This window comes from Anser brachyrhynchus (genome assembly GCF_964034855.1).
Source record: "Anser brachyrhynchus genome assembly, chromosome: Z".
In the NCBI taxonomy this organism is placed as follows: domain Eukaryota; kingdom Metazoa; phylum Chordata; class Aves; order Anseriformes; family Anatidae; genus Anser; species Anser brachyrhynchus.
The window spans coordinates 79,345,938-79,368,318 of record NC_137697.1 but is presented as its reverse complement, the minus strand read 5'-3'; the positions used below and the strand labels follow the sequence as shown (position 1 = coordinate 79,368,318).

Here is a 22,381-nt window from a genome sequence, read left to right as displayed (position 1 = left end):
AGGTACATCTGGCTGTAAAGTGCGTGGTGCCTCACTGGAAATGCCCTGGCCTTGAGGTGCCCTGGCGGTGTGGTGAGCTGGCACGTAGCTGTTGGGATCGATGTCAGTGAACAGTGTTGAGGGTGCAGTTTGGAGCTGGCAGGATCTGTGCCAAGGCAGCTTTGTAAAGCTCCTTGGGGCTGCTCCCCGACTCCTCTGTCCCACTCTCATAGCTCCCAAATGCCCGCTGGATCATAGAGTCACAAAATGGTTTGTGTTGGAAGGGACGTCAAAGCCCATCTAATTCCACCCCCACCTTCCATGAGCAGGGACACCTCCCCCTAGACCAGGTTGTCCAAAGCCCCATCCAGCCTGGCCTTGGGCACTGCCAGGGGTGGGGCAGCCACAGCTTCTGTGGGAAACCTGTTCCTGTGCCTCACCACCCTCATAGGAAATAATTTCTTCCTTATATCTAATGTAAATCTACCCTTTTTTAGTTTAAAACCATCATTCCTTGTCCTATCGCTCCACTCCCTGACAAAGAGTCCCTCCCCAGCTTTCCTGCAGCCTCCTTTAGGCCCTGGCAGGCCGCTGTAAGGTGTTCCTGGAGCCTTCTCTTCTCCAGGCTGACCAACCCCAACTCCCTCAGCCTGTCTTCGTAGGAGAGGTGCTCCAGCCCTTCATCATCTTTGTGGCCCTCCTCTGGACTCACTCTCATACTTCTGTGTCCTCCTTGTGCTGGGGGCCCCAGAGCTGAGCGCAGGGCTCCAGGTGGGGTGTCAGGAGAGCAGAGCAGAGGGGAACAATCCCCTCCCTCGCCCTGCTGGCCACGCTGCTCTTGGTGCAGCCCAGGGTACGGGTGGCTTTCTGGGCTGCAAGCACACATTGCTGGCTCATGGTGAGGTTCTGGTCCACCAACACCCCCAGGTCCTTCTCCTCAGGGCTGCTCTCAATCCATTCTCTGCCCAGCCTGTATTTGTGCTTGGGATTGCCCCAGCGCAGATGCAGGGCCTTGCACTTGGCCTTGTTGAACCCCATGATGTTCGCATAGGCCCACCTCTCAGGCCTGCCCAGGTCCCTCTGTATGTCACTGTCACTGCTGTCATTTGTAAGGTGACTGGGAACTCATGTTCCCCCTTTTGCCTGGTCAGGTCCTTCCTGGCTGCTGCCGAAGTGCTCTCCTGTGCCTAGCTGGGAGGCACAGAGACCCTTCCTTGCCAGTGCCACCTGGCCCTGGCAGGTCATGGTTCAGACCCAGGGCTCTCTGGTCCCCAAGCAGAGCTGACTCTGGTGCCACAAGCCTTGGCTATCTGTCTGGGCTTGCTGGGCTGCTGGTGCCCATCTGGCTGCTGAAGAGCGGTGCTGTTTCTTGCACCACCTCCAGATAAGGAGGGCAAGAGCCAGCATGAAAGTCTTAGCTGGCTGATATGCTGGGGTTGCTGTGCAGTCCTGCACCAATGCAAGAAGCTGGACCTCATCCTTCAGTCAGGACAAGCTGCCTTTGAACTTCAGAGTGGATACCTTGTGCAGTGAGGAAGCCCACCTTGAGGTCTTGGCCCGGTTTCCTTGTTTCCATCAGTTTTGCTTTCCTCCCACTTGTGGCTTCCTGCCTGTCCTGGCTTGCCAGGCTGTGGCACAGCCCCAACACATGAAGCCACATGTCCTTGGCCAGCCATGGAGGTGGTGCCTGGTGGTGCCCGGGCGGCTCCTGTGCCTGGGCTTTGCTGGCCTGGGTGACCTGCAGCAGCACAGGGCAGGGAACAGGGGATCGAAGGGCTTCCAACATTGCCTCTCACCGTTCTGGCAGCGGGGATGGTCCTAAGTCCCCTTCACATGTCACCACAAACAGTCCTCAGACTTCGGCTGAATGTCTCCAAGCCTAGACAGCAGCTTGGGGAAGGAGGTAGGCTGCCTCGCCTGCTACTCCTGTCCAGCATTTGTTAACGCTTGAGTGACACCTGCTCTAGCAGGCAGGACCCTTCTGCCCAGGTGGTCAGCAAGCTAATGTCACAACTTGGTGTCCCCGGGTTGCCCCCCAGCCCAGGTCCTGTGTTACCACCATCCTCTGATGCTCTTCAGAAAGCACCCAGGACCTTGCCCTAACCCATAACTTGGCTCCTCCTTGGGAGCTCAGCCAGTGGCAGGAAAAGCCCTGGAGGTGGCTGCTGGCTGTGCCAGTTGGTATGGGCAGGGTGGTTGCATGCAGGCAGGTACACACGTGTACTGCCTATTGACAGCAGGTGTCCTTTGACCATATTAAAGATCTGTAAGGTTTGGAAAATGAAATCCTAAGGAATTACGGACTCATTTGGGAGCAGCTCCTCTGTCTTCAGTGCTGCTCCTCATATGACGAAAGGCTTTGGACCTGAAGAATGAAGCGCAGAAAACAGGGTGTGCAGGACAATCCAGCGTCTTCAGGGCTCTCTTTGAGATGTGTGTTCTTCCTGTTAACTTCTAAGTATTTGCTGAACAGGTGTGAAGCTACAGTGTGCTGTTGAGAATGTGCTTGGTTTTCATTCCTCAAAAAATGCCAAGCTGGAGGCCATTGTGGCGGGCAGCCGAGCTGCACCGCAACTGGTCTCTCACTCTCCTCCTCAAAGGGAGAGAGGGAGAAAGTACGATGAAGGGCTCAAGGGTTGAGATAAGGACAAAGTTTTCAACAGCTAGCTCTGCATTTGTTGGCAAGAATGGGGATCCCTTAGCCCACAAAATTTATAAGCTGCCGACCCTCATGGTTGTCTTCCAGCTTTCCAGCAGTAAAGTGATTACTGTAGGGGCAGTCTCACAGAGCCTGCTGTGCTGCTCTTATTAAAAGTATTGCTGTGCTGCAGAAAGGAAACAACAATAAAGGGAATATGTAGCTTCTGCATGCATTAAGATCACTGATCAAACCACATGAGATCCCATTTCAGACATAATGTGCATTGGAGGGCAAAATTAGATTGAGAAGTAAATGGAGCCTAAAATTTCCATAGCTTTATTCGTCAGAAAGCTGTTTCATTGCGTGGTTTAATTCTCCTAGTTCTTTCATTCATTGCATGTAGCATGCTGGCTGGAGTACATTTTAGAAATAATGGGATGAAAGAAAAACCATCTTTAATTTGGCTGTGGCTGTGAGGTGTGTAAGGGTCGTTCAGACCTGGGATGGAAGGGTATATGAAATGCTGAAGAACTTACACAACAGTAGAAAAATAGCCATGCTGACACTTCCTGTGCTTTAGCAGGAGGAGGCGTTTTGTTTTAGGATTTTTGTTCGTTTCTTTTGGGCTTGATTTCTGTTGCATTTACTGAATTTCTGAACTGTGTGAAGTTGTTTTTAATATTTCTCTTTTAAGGTAAAGTTTCATTTCAGTGCTGCTTGTAAAACACACTGCACAATGAGCTACACTTCAAAAAAAAAAAATCCTAGGCTTTAAGATCTGCAATGGTGGAAAGCCCCTCCCCCCCCCCTTTTTTTTTGTTTTGTTTTGTTTTGGTGAGATTTCACTCCCCTTTTAACATGTCGATTTGACAGGAGGAGACTAACTGGTCTCTTAGATAAGTAGACACATGGTTTTTTTTGCCTTTGAAGGTAACACTTGATGTCATTTCCGAACTAACACAGATGGCCGAGCAGAGCACTTGATATACAGCGAATCCCTTTTGAAATAGTGAAAACTGTAGGTCTATATAATTGGCAGCAGTGATATGACCAGAGCTGGAATGGAAGCATGTTTATGTGTCTGTCCCATGTATAGATTTATGCATGCGTGCATGCTTCCAGATTGTATTTCCCTTGTCAGCTTTCTTTACAAAGCTGTGAAAGCTAAGGTGGCTTGCCTCACACTGCTTCATGAATTCCTACATGTTAATTGTTTGCAATGTTTTTTTTATTATATTGCATTACAAAACATGGAAATGCAAAAAGGGATCTGTGCCTGTTCCAGAATCTTTCCAGGGAAGTCTCTGTCCCTTTTTTTTGCTGTCATGACGCCAGTTCTCACATTTACCATTCATCTCCTTAAAAAGAAGGTGTGGTTCAGCCCCTGAAATTGTTCGACTGTTTCTGTCAATTTCAGTGTCAGATATACTGAGTGCCTGGCATTATGTTCTTTGCTTTGAGATTTTGTTTTTTTCAACATGCTAAGGAGTTTGCTTGAGAAGGAATCAGCAAACTCTGCGCTGGTGCCACCAGCCTTATGAAATTAGTATCCCGTGTGTGTCCTCGGAGCAAAGCAGAGGCTCCGCTGTGCCTAGGCGCAGGTCTTCGTGCGGTGGTTACTGTCCTGGGTTATTTTCAGGTCTTCAGGGAGGTCACCCCATCTTTGGCCGAGTGCACGCAGGGTCCAACCTTGCTTGGCTGTGGCACTGCTCTGTGGTCCCCTTTGCCCTTGCAGTAGCCAGGTGTGCTGAGCATTACTCACAAGTGATAGGACTGGGAGGAACGGATTTTCCTGTCCTGTGAAAATATTCACAACTCTGACTTTTTCAGGTCTATTTTCAAGTAAAAACTTAGGATCTGAGAAAAGTTTAATAACTGAAAGTAGTAAGATAAAAGCAGTCCAGAGCAGTCAGCACCTCTTGCTTTTATCTGAACCAATTTTTCTGTCTCAGTAACTTATATTTTACATAGCAAAGTCACTCCAATCCTGAAAATGGCATTTCATTTTATACATATACTCGTAGAAACTTTTGGAGCTAAAATACCCTGAGCACTGGACTTTCTGCTCACATGAAGTTCAGGCTTCTGTGATCCAGGCTATATTCTGGGGGTTTCTGACTGTTTATGAGAAGGGTTAATTAAAAAAGGTATTGGCTGGCTCCGATATAAAGGCAAACCAAAATGATGGCTGTGCTCTTCCACTTCCTCCTCGCCGTGCACCGGAGAATGGCCAGCACCTGCCTGCAGCCCCAGCATGCCCTGGCTGTGCATCGGGCATGCCAACACGTGCGCGCGTCCATAATTCTCATTTTCCCCATCCTTTTTCTTCCTCAAATGCATCCTAAAGAGCCAAGCGTTGCTTACACTAAAGCCACAGAAGTGGCACAAGCCCATAGTTCTGGATGGTAGAAGCGCTGTTTAAAGCATGTTGTTCCCTCCAGCGAGGGGCAGTGACGAGAAGCAAGTGGCGCTGGCGGGCAAGGCGAGACCCCTGCGCCAGCACCCAGCTCTGTGCAGTGTCCAGCTGCTTTGGGGCGACGGTGCTCTTCGGCCGCAGAGAGGTATGGACGGGCATCAAGCAAACAGGAATTGCGGACTAAAGAGTGTCCGCGCTCTGCAGAGTCTTCATTTTCAGGGAGTTAGTGACGGGTTAAATGACAGTAAGTTGTTGTACGTGGCTAACCGCTGGCCACGTGTGATTTTAGGTGCCGTGGCTGTGGAGTCTTGCAGAGACATTGTCTGCCTCAGGGTATCTTTTTCTCGTCTCCACACAGGTGTCCCCTCCAATACTCTGTGTGTGTGTGTGTCTGTGTGCCCACGCACATCTTAAACATGGGGGGGTCAAACTACAGACTTCTAATCCTGCATGTGTGTGTTAAGTGAGGGGAAAGAGAGCCAGGTAGACTCTGTAGTTCGAGATGGGTGACAGAGTGCAGCTTAGTGGTCATCCTTGCCTCAGGTCTGCAGACAAAGCCTTCTTATGCTAACAGCTCTAAAAAGTACTTAATAAGCTGGGCTGTCAGGTTGTTCCTGGGGCAGAACAGCTCAGCGGCTAGGCTAGAAGAAAAAAAGGACAGGAGTTTTACGCAAAAGCAGGCAAGAGAAATTGGTCAGAAGAGACATTTTGCAGCTCCAAAATTGTTGCTTAGAAATTGCAGGGAAACAAAAAGATTGGAGGTTTCTTCCGTACTTCTCCACTGTATTTTGTCTGTACAAGAAAGTGTTGATCTTCTTTCCTTTTTCTTTTACCTGCCCTGCCTCTTTTTAAAAAGTGTAGTAGTGTCAATGGGAAGCGCAAGAGATACACCTGATATGAAGGGCAGCTCTGGACTCCTTTAGACATCTGTGGCTGCTTTGCAGGTGAGAAGAAAAATAAACCCACAACTGCAACCCCCATTTCAGTGCAGTGCGCTTAATTTGAATTTTATGGCCTTGATAGCAGATTACAGTGATGCTGTCACAAGCCCTTGCATCCACAGTCACGGTGGACACTGTGCATTTCAATACCTCCTCCACTAATCTTTCCCCCACTGCTCCCATTCCCTGGCTGCTAATTTCACGCAGGCACTTAAACATGATGGATAATTGTGTTCTGCTTATCAATGTTTAATTTAAGGGCTGTTCCATCTGACCTGGATGCCCTCTGCAAGAGCTATGCCTCATTATTGATTTCATGGTCACACCTGTGACATTACCTGCTTTGTAGGAAGTAGACTTTGACATTCCTGTGAGGTTTTGGCAGCCAGAGCTAATTGTCAGAAGAATAATCGAGTCAGCAAAATCATTACAGGTGATCTGTCTGTTACCACTGTTTTATCTGCCTCTAATTAGGTGTGGGAGAGGTAACTCATAGCAGTAAGCATGCTGCAATTGGTTTGATGTCCACAAATAGAGCTAGATGAGCACAGGGGGGAAGTTATTCATTCACAGCTGCACTTCAGTTTGTCTGGGTCTTGTGCCGGTGGCCTGTCCTCCCCTGGCGTAACCAGGGAAGATGTGACCACATCCAGACCGCAGACATCATCAGGAAGCAAAGCCTTGATCGCATGTAGGCTGGACAGCGTGGCTGGAGCAAAGGCTGGGACGTGCTCCTGGGGGCTCTGGACTGAGCGAGCCCGGTCCTCACCAGCCCGGCAGGGCAGAGGGGTCGGTCGCAAGGCAGGGGATGGGGCAGGGCACGGGGAGCAAGGCCCAAGGGCTGGTGCTGCCTGACACCCCGAGCTCCAGTCCCCTCCAGATTTTGGGAGTCAGGTGTAAAGGTGACAGGCACGCCAAACAAATCCTTAAAATTCACTCGGGACAGCTGAGTTTTATAATTCCACCGTACCTCCGGGAAAGGAGAGAAGAGGATTAATTCCTGCCTCCTGTGTTACGGCTGTGGCCAGACTGGGAGATGGTAACAGCGGAGGTTTTGTGACGTTGTCGTGCCGAGTGCTGTTTTTTATTGCATGTGGTAAAGCTGGGTATTTTTCTCAGGAGAAGCTCATTTCCAGTTGGGGTGCTTCTCTACCCCAGGCGGACTGTCAGTGTGACACGTGCCCCCGGCGGGGGGAGCAGGAGCTGGTGGTGGGGCTTGGTGGTCTTTAAGGGTCCCTTCCAACAGAAACCATTCTGCTCCTATCATTCCGTGATGCCTAGAGGACCTTCTCCTGCTGAGAGGGTTGTGAGGTTGATCAAAATGTTTTCCTCCTGATAATGATTTGAACAACAGGGGCAGTATTACCAAAGTCGTCACTTGGCCAAGGAAGAGCTTTTCATAGGAGGAACCAGATTTTTCAGAGAAAAGTCGCTTTTGTAGTAAGTTTGACTGCTTCAGTCTCTGCCTTGTGACCTGTCTGCATGGGGCCCTGGGGAACTTCTTGGTTCCGTGGTGGAGCACCCCCAGCATGGGGCATGACATGGGGCGCACACTGCCTTGGGTGGCTATTTCAGACCAGCCAACGACTTTGTGAACGTGCCTGTGGCAAGAGCAAACATACAGGGGGCGTCCACAAACTGTGCGGCTGTTTTTTATAGTACCAGTGAGCTATTCCACGTTTGAACCTTTGTCTCTGGGGAGGTGGGATTATCCTGTTAGCACAATGCACTGCCTAGTCCTTGCCCAAGTTCCTGAGGTCTGCTGTAGGCATGAAACAGCGAGTGGAAGCTACTGTGCATGGCTAGCGTTGCTTCAGTACAGCCCACAGGCACCTCAAAGAGAAAAATGCCCCTCCATTGCAGAGGAGCTATTCTGAGGCATTGGCAAAAGAGCTTCTGAACTACCCTCCCCACCACCTGAACCCCCTGCATTTTCTAATGTATCCTTTGCAGTAATTAATTACCTCTCCAGTGGATTCATTTCTTTCATACTGTTACTGGCAATCAGTTAGATAAAGGGAAAAAAAAAAACCATGTTGGTGCCCTGTGGTATTGAAAGTGAAGGGTTTTCACACTGTCAGGGTAATGAATTCTGCAAGGGTTTGAAGCACCTGAGCTTGAGGAAGTCCTCGTGTCATGTGTCTGGGAGTGACAACCCCCAGTGGTTAATTACTGCCATGGATGAGAGTTGAGCTGATAGCAAAATGAGATAATTTCATTAGTAGTTAAGTGTGAAGTTAATTGGACTCACGTTTACACACTTTATTATACAAAGACACACTTGGAAATGCTCTTCACTGCTTTTTTTTTTTTTCTAAAAAAAAAAAAGGTAAGTCAAATGAAGAATGCTTCTGAACCATTCCCTCATTTTTTTCTCACTGTGGTTTGGAGACAAGAGGCCTTTCCTGCTGCAAGTTGCCAGACTCTAGTATCGTGTGTAGGAGCAGGGCATTTGCCAATGTCTGAGTGCTGCTTACCATGCGTGCTTGGAGGGAGTGTTGCTGAGCTCTCCTGCTGCTGGTTGCAAAATAATTTCTTTTATGGAAGAAAATTACTTATTTGCACTTTTTCTGAGAAATGATAATTTGCTCTCAGTGCAAGCAAGCTGTCAGCTGCCGGTGAATGGAAGGATGGACATTCATTGCATATCGTCTGTGTACAGAGCCAAGCACTTTGACACGTAGCTGCGGCCTCTGGTCCCATAGTGCCAGTTGATATTGTTATTATTTAGCATCATTATATTCTAGTTTCTGGAGTAATGCAGAATGAATTCCATCAGGAATATGCCTCAAACTCAAAATGATGAGCAGCTTTTCATCCCTGTAGCAAGCTCAAGATGGTCATGTACTTACATACTTATCTGCAAAAGAGATGCTTGCGACACTGCCCCGATGCCAGCCAGGGTGCATGCACTCCGCCTCGTGGCATGCCACCGCTGCGCAGCTTTGTGGCCCTCAGCCCCTCTCCAGATGGGTGCATGTTCATCTCTGGGTGGCAAGTCACAAGGCGACGCTGGTAAGCACGTGCTGCAGCCTGCCTGCTGGAGCTCAGGCTGGTGTGCTCCTTGTTGTAAAGCACTTTGGTGGGGAAAAGCATTTTAAATGTCACATTACTCAGAATGCTGCAGTGCTCATCCTTCAGACTCATTCAAGAAGTGGTGAACTCCCTCCGTTGGAGAGATGGAAAAGACAAGACTTGGAGATAGAAAGTGGCTTGTCTGTAGCAGTACTGAAAACTGAAAATGGGCTCCTCACCCCCATCTCCACGATGAAGGCTTCCCTGGTCGTCCAGATCTCAGGTTTCCTCTACTCTGCAGTTTTGCGTTTCCAAGAGGGCTTATTTGACTGTATGGTGCTGTGGCAAGGGTTGTTGAGTGCAGATAGTCCTGTATTCATGTTTTTTGTCCACACATCACTTCTAGGGTTGCTGTTATTTTAATCCTGTGCCCATAAACCTACTTCAAGCCAGTCTCTGGTTTAATTGCAGTCCTCGTGGATGGTGACACTTTGCTGTTGGGCTTGCAGACAAAGGGTATTGTGTGAAAGTGGTATACTGCGTGACATCAGTGGCATGCCATACTCGTGCAAAAGCATCCCATCTCCTCAGCATCATGCCTGGATGCTGTATGCTCCCCTGAGCTTCCAGAATATGTTAGCTCAAGATGAAGATTCAAAAAGTCCTTCTAGGCTTTGCAGCCTGGACCTGGGGTATCCAAAGTGCAGTTGGAAGTCAAGGAATAATGTGTTACTGCCCTGGGGTGGTGCAAAGTGCCTGTGAAAAGGTAAAGATCGTACGTGGATGAGACAGAACTTCCTTGGGACCTGGCCATGTTGAGGGGAAAGGACGTAACTCCCACCCTAGTAAGGGTGTTGCCAGCCTCACCACTTCCCACTCAAAGAACATGTCTGTGTCCTGCCTTCATGGGGGGCTGGATGAACAAGCCCATCACGTCTGACAGGTCAGAGGCGTGCTGATGATGCACACCTTGAAGATACTCCCTGGTGACTTGAGTAAGCCCAGTGAGGACACCTGAAGGATATGTCAGGGTCTCCTGCAGACTGAAGTGGCATGAGGGGCAGTGAGCCAGGGCCCCTGGATGCGGCACTCTCTCTTGAATATTTATCCTCAAAGGTAACATGGATAGAGTCATTTCATGGCCCTCAGGACTATCTCCTTTGCCAGGAAGGTCAGAAACAGTTAGTTATCTGCAAAACGTAAACAGGTATTTGTCAGCTAATCGGTTATCCGGTTTAGGGGCCCATCCTGTTTGCAGTAGGAAGGAGTGAGCTGTGTGTGCGCCCTCTGTCACTGACAGTGACACACCGTCAGCCCCACGTGCCATGACATGAGGTTATCTCCCCATCCCCAGCGAGGGCGGTGAGCTGCAGGAACTGTCTGCTGATGCTTTAAGCACCGGTGTTATAAACTCTGCAGGCTTCTACAATATGTTTTACATCCCTTGGTTAATGGATTTCCTGAGATGGCAGAGATGGAGCCCAAGCATATGGAGTCTATCGTTTTGCTCTTTTCTTTCATTCTCAGTCTCAATTTTAGGGAAAAATAAGTGCTGGTGTCACCAGCCAGCGGAGTGGGAGTGGTTGCTCGCTGGAAAACAGGCTGCCATTCCGTAGTTCTGCCGTTTTTTTTTTTACATATAAATCTGGCATAAAATTTGCAACACACGGTCACATGAAAATTACAGGTAACCGTTTCCTCGGTGATAAATTTTTGAGCTGTGGGCCAGCTGTGACTGTGCAGGGGTGGGAGACCCATCGTCGTGCCCGGCGTGCTGACTGAAGGCCAGCAGATACCCCTGCAGGTACGGGTACTACCGGGGCTGCTGGCCTCTCCGTGGGGAGGCCACTTCAGGCAAACTCGGCAAGGTATTTGGGCACCTGAAGCTTTAGACAGTGACCTCACGGTGCTGGCAGAAATTGTCGTTGGAAAATCCCGATAGGCTCTGCTCTAGCTGAGCTTCTCCTAAGGCTGGGGGTGGCAGCTGAGCTGCTCTGTCCTGCAGGATGTAAAGACAGGAGGGAGGAAGCTCTGCCTCCAAGCCATCCTTGCCCTGCCTCCAAATTTAGCCATCTAATAGCCTTTAAAAGAGACCAGGCCAAAGGAGCTCAGGAATATGAGTGTCCTGAAGTCTCTGTGGCCCACTACTAAAATGCAGATGTGCTTTGCTCTTGTACAGTATGGACATCCTGGTATGGACGCTGCTCCTTACCCTCTTTTTGTGCTAGGGTTGTTGATGTTTCTCTGAAACTAATTATTAGAACACAATTGAAGCTTGCCTGTATTGGGGGAAAATCTCACTGAGGACAATGATGCTCTATTCTCTTTTTTTGGGTAAGCATATCAGATGAATCAAGAGGACAAGACAGGGTTGCAGCACTTGCAGCTGTTCCCTTGGTCCGTGCCAGCTCCCCTTGGCTACCTCCCAGGCTCTGCCGAAGTGACATTTGTAGGCAAATGGCAGAACTTTCAACTTGGAAATGGGATGCAATGGAAAACAGACCAGGCTGCTACCTGTAGAATATATTAGTCTGTGAGTGTCGTTGCCTTTATTTATGGAAGAGCTGAGAATCAACTTTTCTTGGTGTCTCCAATGGTGGCTATGTTGCCCAGTGCTGTTGACAATGATCCTAACCACGAAGAATATGACGGAGGTTTGGGTATTGAAATATGTTGTAATATTTCTATATATTTGAATAAATTATACGGCAATGTAGGCTTTTTTTTTTCCTTTTTTTTTTTTTTAATAGCTATCAGAAGATGAGCACTGGTGAGTGGTCAGTGTGTAAGACGAGAAGGGAAGCTCACCTGTTGGACGTATGCTGCCAGAGAACTGGATACCTTTGGGAAATGAGGCTTCTGCTGTTTCGTGGTGATAGAAAGGGGAGAGGAAGGGAACAGCAGCGGCAGCCCTTCTGCGACCCATGTTGGTGGGGTGGCAGGCAGGGGAGATCACTGTTAGCCTCGCACTGCCTGCGAGTTGAGGGGGTGAAGCTGACGTCCTCTGACCAAATTTAAGGAGACCAGGGATACTTTCACATTCCCCAGGCTGCAGAGGTGACATAGTCAGACTTTCATGTTGTGCAGGAGACCAGGAAACAGGGCAGTTATGAGGGGAGAATGTTTTAATCTAAAAGAGCTGTTTTCTGCCCAGATTGAATAATCAGAACTCATGATGTCCTTCCATTAGGAATCCTCCTTCCCTCTAAAACTGGAGAACAAATGACGTGCCTGTTTTGAGCCTTGAATGCCTTCAGGATGTGGATGAGCCATAGAAGCTCTGTAGGAAGGACAGAGGGGCAGTCTGTAGTCTAAGTAACGAGTGCTCTGTCAGGCTGTGTATGTGAATCTGACTCCCCTTTTTCTGGAGCAACAGCCAAGTTTTTTGAACTGGTTTCAGGCCTCAGTGTGTGTGTGTGTTTTTTTCTTAAACTGCCCTAATAAGAGATACAAATAATGTCCTGCTTTGTGTTTAGATCTCTGCAAGCCATCAGACCATGCGGTGTGATTTCCTAGAGAGTTTTCTGGGAAAGTGTCATTAAAATCAGTGTTATTTCACATTTTGCTGTTTCTGACTTTATAAACCCGAACTTCGGATAAACTTGGGAATAAAGGGAGAGCAGCTGGAGTTGAAACTGGTGACTTTTGCTCCCTGCAGTGTTCGTCTCTTCCCCATTCCATCTCTCTTTTTGTCAGAGCGTTACGGCAGCTTACAGAGGAAGGGAAATTGTGTCTTCTCCCTCTGCCAGGCTAAAAATCCCACTCTGGTACTTGCAGAGTAGTTATGACAAATGCATGGCTGTTTTCACAGTGTTTGGGGAGATGTAAAACGACGTCCACTGGTCGTGATGCTCACGTGGTGATTTGTTGGTTTGATTCCTCAGGTCGTGAGCTGGCAAGCACAACCCTCCCAGGATACCCTCCACACGTCCCCCCTGCCGGACAGGGCAGCTACTCAGCTCCAGCGCTGACAGGAATGGTGCCTGGTGAGTGTTCAAAAAAATGGGGGGGAGGACGGGGGGTGGGAGGCGGGGAAGACAGCATTTCAGAAAGCAAGCATGGCACTTTCAGGATGCTCTGCTCTGAGGCAACCATGAGACTGAAATCACAGCACTGGAGAGGGAAGAGACGTAACGCAGCCCTAAGTGAGGGAACAGACTTCCCAGTGCTAGAGATAATCCAGCATTTAGACTGCCAAAGCACATCTGCACTGGGATGCTGAAAGTGCCTCCAGCCTTCCACACGCGAAGCTTGGGGATAGCTTAATTTTGGACCATTCCAGGCTTTTCCCATTCAACACAGGCACCTTTTTATCCCTCTGCCATGTCTCATGTAAGAGGTTGCTAGTCTCTGGGAGCTACACACGTCCTGACCTTAACATTTCTCTGTGCCAAACCGTGGCAATCCAGACGACTTCTGGGGGACATAGTTTTCCTCGGGACAGTTGCTATTTATACATCTCTTTCTGTGATTACCTTCCCATTTTTGAGCCTCGTGGTGAGAAATGCCAGGTGGCAGGTACCAGCTAATGGCTAGCTTGTGCAACCAGTGGGAGCTGAGCGTGTGCAGGCTCTTGGGTTCGGCAGAGTAAGGTCTGCGTGAGTGTAACGTAACCTGCATAATCCTCTCTTACTGTTCGCCGTGGATCTGCATGCAATGCTCAATAGGACGGTGATATTGGGGTGCTGGCAGTGGGCAGCTGGTGGGTGTGTGGTGGTGGGAAGGCTGAGTTGGGCTAACTCCTGCCAAAGCACTGGAGATCAGATACTGCTGGAAATCAGCACGCTTATTTCGGCTTGAAAGAAACAAAGGGATTTGTCCCCAAGCCTTTGGTCTGGACATGACAGACACTGTTGTCTACAAGGGTAAGAACTATCCTGAGGCTCAAATATATATGTTAAAAGTAATGAATCCGGTCCCTAAGTATTGTATAGCTTGAAAATTAATGATAAATTGGGGATTATCTTTCTTCCCCCTACTGCTTTCTAAGCCTTTAAGGTCATCTGAGTTAGACACTTTGGAGTCAGCAAGGTCAGACAATTATTGAAGAAAATCCCCCAAAGTGGAATTTCATATGTAATCACATGGCTCCAGGAGGTGGTGATTTAGAAAACAATACTGTTAATAAGAAAGTAGGAGTTGATGATAGTTATATGATGACCAGGCTTTTGGGATTAGTCTTTTTGTCCAGAATTGATTATATTCTGTAAAATGTTTTCCAGCAGATCACTGAGAAATTAAGAAAAATAATCTAATCAGCCACGTTATTTTTGTGTTAGAGTTAGAAACTGGCCATGGATGCTAGATCAGAGATTAAGCTGAAACAATTTTTACCCATGAAATGTAGTCTTGGAAAGACTACAGAGGATGAAAGACTGCAGTTTTTATAAAAATAAAAAGATAAAAAGTGAACATCTGAAAGAAAGTCTTGTTTGGAAAATGTTAGGTTAGACTTCTTTTTTTATGCTATTTCTCAAAGACACACAGCTATTAGAAAGCTTTTTCTGTCCTCAGCTTGGCTGCTCTTACTTCAGTGGCATTGCCAGCTCCTTAAATCATCTGAGGATTCAATTTTACATTAACTTTTTAGCATGACTGAAAACTGTAGTTACACTTCAGAGCATTTGGAGTATGAGGATCAGTTAATCATGTGTGTGCCAGGTTGGTCGTGAAGACGGAGGTATGAATTCTGTGCCTGAACCTCTTGTTGAACACAAAGTTTAGAGATGGCAATTTAGAAGCTTTTAGAAACCTTGTAGAAATCTGTCATCTTCCTCCAGACTGCCTTCCACTACAAACTTAATTTCCTTTTATGACAAGATCACCCATCTCGTTGCCCAAAGGAAGACAGTTGATGCAATCTTTCTGGATTTCAGTAAAGCTTTCAATACTGTCTCTCACAGTATCCATCTGGACAAAGTGACCAGAATACAGTTAGATAAAAGCATAGTAAGATGGGTGAACAATGGGCTGACGGGTGAGACCCAGAGGGCTCTTGTAAATGGGGCTACATCAGGCTGGTGATCTGTCACTAGTGGGGTTCCCCAGGGCTCCATTTTAGGACCAGTCCTCTTCAGTGTTTTCGTAAACGATTTGGATGAAGGACTTGAGGGATTTTTGAGCAAGTTCACAGACGACTCCAAATTGGCTAGAGCTTTTGACTCTGTCGAGGTTGATGAGGCCTTGCAGAGAGATCTGGACAAATCAGAGAGCTGGGCGATCCCTAATAATATGAAGTTTAACAAGAGCAAGTGCCGGATTCTGCACCTGGGAAGGGGTAACCCTGGCTACACGTACAGAGTGGGGGACGAGAGGCTGGAGAGCAGCCCCACAGAAAGGGATCTGGGGCTTTTGGTCGACAGCAAGCTGAACATGAGCCAGCGGCGTGCCTTGGCGGCCAGGAGGGCCAACCGTATCCTGGGGTGCATCAAGCACGGCACTGCTAGCCGGCCAAGGGAGGGGATTTTCCTGCTTTGCTCTGAGCTGGTGCAGCCTCACTTCGAGTACTATATGCAGTTCTGGGCACCAGAGTATAAGGAAGGAAGATGTAAAACTGTTAGACAGTGTCCAAAGGAAGGCAATAAAGATGGAGAAGGGTCTATAGGGGAAGACGTAGGAGAAGCAGCTGAAGTCACTTGGTTTGTTCAGCCCCGAGCAGAGCAGGCCGAGGGGAGGCCTCATGGCGGCCTGCAGCTCCCTCACGAGGGGAGCGGAGGGGCAGGCGCTGAGCTCTGCTCTCTGGGGACAGCGACAGGACCCGAGGGGACGGCATGGAGCTGGGACAGGGGAGGGTCAGGCTGGATATCAGGAAAATGTTCTTCACCGAGAGGGTGGTCGGGCACTGGAACAGGCTCCCCATGGAAGTGGTCACGGCACTGAACTTGCCGGAGCTCAAGAAGCATTTGGACAAGGCTGTCATACACATAATCTGACTTTTTGGGTGGTCCTTTGGGGAGCCAGGAGTTGGACTTAATAATCCTTGTGGGTCCCTTCCAACTCGGGATATTCTATGACTCTATGAATTTCCAACCGTGAGCCCTGGTCACTTCCCCATTTAAGGGGTATACATGCTCTTCCTTTTCTTTATTATTGTTATTATTTTTTGGTTGTGGGAGCTGGGGAATAAATACATCAGCAGTTACCAGCTGTTCAGGAGCACCTGCCAGAGTGGGATGGCAAATCTGTGAGAATGATGGGCTTGGTGGAGCTCAGTATGAGGAAATGCAGTGAGGGGTCAGTGATATAGAGTCGTCTGAGCTGATTTTCCCAGGTAATAGATTTTATTTTTAACTACACATAGGCCTGAGTGACCCATTACATTGAATAACTGCACTGTTCCTCTCACTGGTTCCTTTAATAACAACCTTCTGCTCCAGCTAGTGTGAAGGTCAGCTCCAATTTCTTTAGGTTCGCCTTCTCATTTAAGTGAGAATTTGCTAACTAGCATCCAAAATACCTTCTCAATCCTTCTTTGCCTCTTGTCATTTGCAGGGCGAGTTTCAGAGCCTTGCTAGGGAAAGCACCACAGTCTCTGAGGGGCTGACCCAGAAGTAGCTGACAGATCAGGTCTGGTTCCAGAGGCACATCTGCAATTGTTCTGAAATAGCCGAATTGCCATGACCAAGCATGTATATGTTTGTTTTACCTTTTTCACAGGGATTCATTTAATGACATGCCACCTCCTTGTTTTCAGAGCCTCTGCTAGAAATGTGCTTCCTTGATAAGATTTTTAATTGTTAGCCGTTAATTTTTGCTCATTATTAAGTGATTGTGTGAGTTAAGTACTTAGAGATGTGGGAGAAATATATATACAACAAGACATGTAGGGTGTTTTGTTGCGTGCTGCTGACATTGCTTGTGCTGCTGTGAATTAGCTGTTCCCCACTACGCTGATGGTATTTGTCTCATATTTGCTGGGGGTTTACAGTACGTGTGAAGGGCGAAGGAAACCTTTGAGCCCCTTGGCATTTTCAAGCTGGAAACAGCAGCCATGTAGTTTCAGCTTCCTGCTCTCTTTGTATCGCTTCTCCAGCTTCCCTGCTGTTCATCTGAACGGGAAAGGCTTCTTCCTCCCACCAATGGTTCCTGGCTCTCCAGCAGCCAAGACTGTCCTACGGGAGCATGCCCCCTCTGCATGTCCATGCCTGACACAAAACATCTGATCCACACTCTTAGATTTCCCTCCTTCCTTCTCTGCAAAAACAGGGACTTACTTTTCACCACAGAATTCTGTTTTTTATGTGATTCATGAATGCTTAATGTGGCCAAGAGAATAAATTAATCAAAGATTTTTCTCTAAAGAAACCAAAGAACCAGAGGTGTTGCTTTGATTTCACACCAGAGCTTTACAAACTGAGAGCTGGCATCTCTTGTGGCTCCTGTAAAGGGTGTTCCTCTGCAGGTTGCTGGCCCTGCATGCTTGTTCTGCCTTCTGCCTTTTGGTGGCTGCTGTCCCTGAAAAGGTGACAGGTGAGGAGCTTTCCAAGAGGTGCTGCAGTGATGGCACACTGCAGTCCTCCGACAGCACAGGCACTCAACAGACAAACAGGATGGGACTTACAGGAGCACAGCCTGTCCCTGGGGCAGTGGCTGGGGTGCTTCAGACAGCTGGGCTTCAGGTACTGCCCAGTCACTTCGATCCATGGCCTGCAAAACACTTGTCTTCCACGGTGTTCTCGTGTCCCTTCGTATGCTTTTATCCAAGTTAAACGTTATTGTGTGGACAGTGCTGATGGACAGCAAAATGGGAAAATAACTGGTGGGATGGTCAAGCTTGGAGGCTGGTGGTTAATGCCAAGTTCTAACTGTACGCGACACTGTAGCGCATGTCCAGGGGTCTGTCCTCTTTAACACCTTTATCCGTGAAGTAGAGGAGGTGGTGGAGCACACATGCGTAACATTTGCAGACGACATCAAACCGAGGAGTGCAGATCAAAGGGTAGGGCTGTCCTGTGGAGTCATCTAGGCAGGCTTGAGGAGGAGACAGCAAGGGCAAGCACAGAATCCTGCACCAGGAAAGTGAGCACATTGCAACAGGCTGGGGGTTGGCTGGATGCTGGAAAGGATCCAGGGGCAGACAGGGAGCTAAGCATCTGCCTGCGTTGTGCACGGGCAGCAAGTAAAATGTGCATGGCCAAAAACATTCTGGCCAGGAGATGGAGGGAAGAGATTATCCCTCTCACTCAGTATCACTGCAAGAATGCTGCATTTTGACACCCCCCCCCCCCCCTCCAGCACAGAAAAGGCAATGTGTTTAAGTAGGAACAGGCGAGATGCAGACAGGATACGAGGGAAAGCTTTAAACCTTTGTCCCACAGGGAGGTCCAAGTAGTTGGAGAGGTTACTTGGAGGGGCTGTGCAGTCCCATCTGTGATGGTTTTCAAGGGCAGACTGGATAAAGCCCTGAGCATCCTGGTCTGGCCTCACTGCTGATCTTGCTGTGAGCAGCATCAAGAGACCTACTGAAACCTGTGACTCAATGTTTCGATTACAGCACTGCTGAAATACACCTCAGAATCAGGAATTCTAATATCGAATCTTCTGTCTAGTATTATGAGTAGAGAGTGAGTCAGTAAGCTGTTAACAGCAGGTCCCTCTCTGGAAACCAGTTATGCTAGCAGTCCACACCAATGTGATAGCTCTGCTCTAGACCTGAACCGCTGCTAAAAAAACAAAGCTGTAATTCACCCTCAGAATCCGGAGGGAGCCGTACCGGCAGCCTCCTTGTCACGGGACAGCGCCGAATGTTCACACAAGGACCCGGAGAAATTGCTCTCCACCCGTCTTCTCCCACCAGCGACCATGGTGACCTGCTGCAGCCAAGAGGTGCCTGCTGCTGGCCCCACCTCAGCCTCTCCTGCCTGCCTGTGCTTTGTGCCCAGTCCTTTGGGAAATCGGGGCCGAAAGGAAGGAGGGGGGTGGACCCAACGTGGAGCTGGCGGCAGCTGGTGAGTGCAGCGCAGGTCCGTCAGACCCCAGCAGCCATGGAGTGAAGGCCAGGTGTCTCTGCCAACACGTCTCCCACCCCGCCTCGCGGAGCAGGGGAGCTTTCTGTCCGTCGGTGTGACGGCACACGTGCCGGATCCTGCAGACACGCGGCCTGTGGGGCGCATGGGAGCTCGGCAGCAGCCCGGGTTTTGTCGGTGGCGGAGCGGACGTGTGTGTCTCCTCCTGCTCTGGTGCCCTGTGGCTGTTCTCTGCACGCCCCCAGCCCTGTCTCTTCCCCGGTGTCCTGGGTGGCTGGTGGCTGACACTCAGAGATGTCCCTTCCCGGCACGCAGCTGTGGGATGCTGCACTGCCGGTCCCTCCCACGGCCCCTGCTGTGCCCCATTTCAGGCTCCTACCTTGGCTGGGGGGGAAGGCTCCAAGTCCTCTATAGGGGCTGGGACAGTCAGGGCCGGGCTAGGGCAAACCACGCTAGTGCCTAGCTCCAGCTCCTCTGCTTGCCCTCGCCACCAGCCTGGTGTGTCTGCGGCTGAAATGCAAAAAGATTACGCTCAAGCAACCATGCTTGTTCATGTAAGTATTTATTCTGGCTCTGGTGTTAGAAGTGCTCAGACAGCAGCCCCATTGTCCTCTGTTTTCTATCTTTTTCCTGATTTTTCCATCTGCCTGTCTTTGGGATGGAGTCCTGAGCACCTCTCCCATGTCCTCCCTTCCCCAGGACTGTCATTCACGTTGTCCTCTTGGGGCCCTGCGCACAGGGTGACAGGAAAGGGTAGACTGTCCAGAATAGCAATGCTGAAAATACAGTCATTAATGGGACTCTTGAAACCCAGATGTCCTTTCTGAACACCGGTAATTTGTTTTTAATGAAAAACCATGCAGTGACCCTGAACAAATGAATTTCCTTTATATGAAGTCTATGTGCAATTACCCAACTAAAGGGACCTGAAAACAGTGACATTCAAAACTGGGCTTTGAAAAGAAAAGCATAAAAAATAGCAAGGGTATCATTAACAATCTTTTATCTAAAGGAAGTGGCTAGCCCAAGTGTGCAAAACAGAAAGAGATAATGTTGAGAAAAAAACACACATGGTTTTTAAAAGAATTTTTTCCTTGTGATTAGAAGATATTAATGCAGACATAGATTGTGTAGCTTCTCCATGTTTAGGCTGTTTCTCCCACCTAACCCTCTAAGGGGAAACACCCTCTCTCAACCCGCTTGAAACATAACGTATGGCAATGTTTGTGTGAAGAACAGAAACACAAGTGCTGTGTTGTGGCTGGGATCAAAAGGCAGGTATTACAAGCTAATAGTTTCTACACAAAGCCTTTGGGGATAGTATTCCCCTGCCAGGCACTATGAGCAGTTTACTCATCAGTATTATCATACGTTTCTGTTACTTGTTTTGGCTCTGCCTGTGCCAAAGTTTTGTCATAGCATTTTGTAGCCTCCTGATGTGAGGCAGTAAATATTTGACAGGAAGGTAGCTGGGAGGTAAAACATTGACAAACAGTGAGTGACAAGGAAAATTACAGTATGTGGCATGATAGAGGGCATCAGTGGCAGAGCCTGAACTGTGTGAGCTCTTCTGATTCACAGCATAAAGCTGGGAACGGTTGGTTACTTAAACAGTAATGCTGTTGCCACCAGTGAAAGCAAAAGGAAAATCAGGGAGGAAATATTTTTTTCTGAAAAGACCTCTTAACGTTTCTTTGGTGAAGTGGAAAGTTGCAAGTTGTCTTCTTGAAGCCTGGAGATGATATCTGAAGATGATATCCTTTTGGCATCTGCTTCACCTGTTTCATACTCTGATAGTACAAGGATTTTTGTCTCTGTTCTGATTATGATTACTTGCTTCTTGCCAGTATCACGACTTTTTGCAGCTCCATTGTATAATGGATTATACGATATTAATTTCTGTCAAAACCCCGTCTGTTCTTCCTTGTGCCCTTCCATCCCACCCAACTGGCCAGGGCTCCTCAGGGTCAGAGCGAGTGCTCAGTGATGTGCTTGTCTCGCTCTCTCTGGACAGGTGGCTTCAGGAGGGTGTGTAAATCCTGGGTTGCTTATTTCTGCTGCTTGTCTTTTGGGATTCAGGCAGAGAATTTGATCAGGTGGAAGAGATGCCATGAGAAATCGTGTTTTCTATCAGCAGGTAGAAGGATTGATGCTGGGACATGCGCTTAGCATAGCTATCTTGAAGATAATCTGTAGCCGCCTGAAGATTTTGAGCCAGAATGTTTTAACTCTTTAGGGATTTCACATTTCAGTTTGTGAATGCAGTTACATAGTGTGCATCCAGCCATCATCCAAAGTGTCCCTAAAACACCTTCATGCCCCTAGATGCACATAGAAGCATATCACATCATCCACCTTTAAAGCCAGAAGACCCACTGCTAAAGTATAGAAAGTATTGGTGTTTGAGATGTTGGAGTATGTCATTTCCATTTAAATGAGTTACTGATTTTTCCTAAGTCTAGGACTGCTTCATGTAGGTGCTTCCCCACTCTTCTGTGATGTCAGAAGGCAAATCCTACAGAAATTTCATCACATATGATGAAACAAGTGATGTGCCATCACAAATATCTTGGGGCAATAGCAGGTTGCAAATCAAATGACAAATGATTTATAATCATTTATTAATAATTAATAGTGAAGCAGTTAAATACCTGATATGCATTTATCCGGTGTTTATATACATTTTGAATAAGGGGCTGGCAGGAACTTGGAAGCCTAGAGAAACATTTTGTTGTTCATCTTTCAGGAATGTAATTACTGCTCTTACAAAGAATATAGACAGAATTTATATTGTTTTCAATACGACATTGTCAGAAATTATTTCATTAAATTGATTTAGAAATTATGCTGGTGATCGAAAGAAGGTGAAATGTTGGAAAAGAAAAACCAACAGCCTCTAGATCTGCTGTTCCCAAACATGTTTTCTTCCTACAGACCAGATCCTGAACTGGGGTCAATTTTTCTTGACTCCCCTGACTTCCAAGGCACTCTGCTGCCTTACCCCGGCCAGGGACGTTGTTCCAAGCGCCTGATGCTCTGTAAGCCAGTCTAGTCTTCTGTGCTGGTTCCCTTTGCTCTAGCCATAATTTCTGCCTCCTCCCTTTGAAGTGAAACATTATGCATAACTAAACATAAGTAAGCAAGGCAAAGTGTGTATAAACAAAAGGCCCCATATTTAGGAGTGAGGAGGAGGAGAAAAAACATATTGTATTGCTCCACTCTTTGGAAATTTCTATGAATTTGTAATAACAAAATTACCATAATTTGCTCGTTAATGCCGCTAGATCAGTCAAGCATTGTTTCAAACATGCAGAGGCTGCTTCTCGCACTAGGTCTGCCAGCGAGTTAAGCATGGTGAAAATTAGCATGCAAATAGCCCTAATTCGGCGGCCAAGCTGTCAGATCCAGATTCAGCGGCTTGTTT

General features: G+C 48.0%; 1 protein-coding gene across 4 annotated transcripts in view; it reads left to right on the top strand.

Moving 5' to 3' along the window:
- The window catches only part of PAX5 (paired box 5), a 146,354-nt gene that overhangs the window by 92,011 nt on the left and 31,962 nt on the right, over positions 1–22,381 (top strand). For all 4 annotated transcript variants that reach the window (XM_080573587.1, XM_080573589.1, XM_080573590.1 and 1 more), the window contains one exon: positions 12,877–12,978. In XM_080573587.1, coding sequence (XP_080429713.1) covers positions 12,877–12,978 — 102 coding nt within the window. The remainder of the gene's footprint in view (positions 1–12,876; positions 12,979–22,381) is intronic.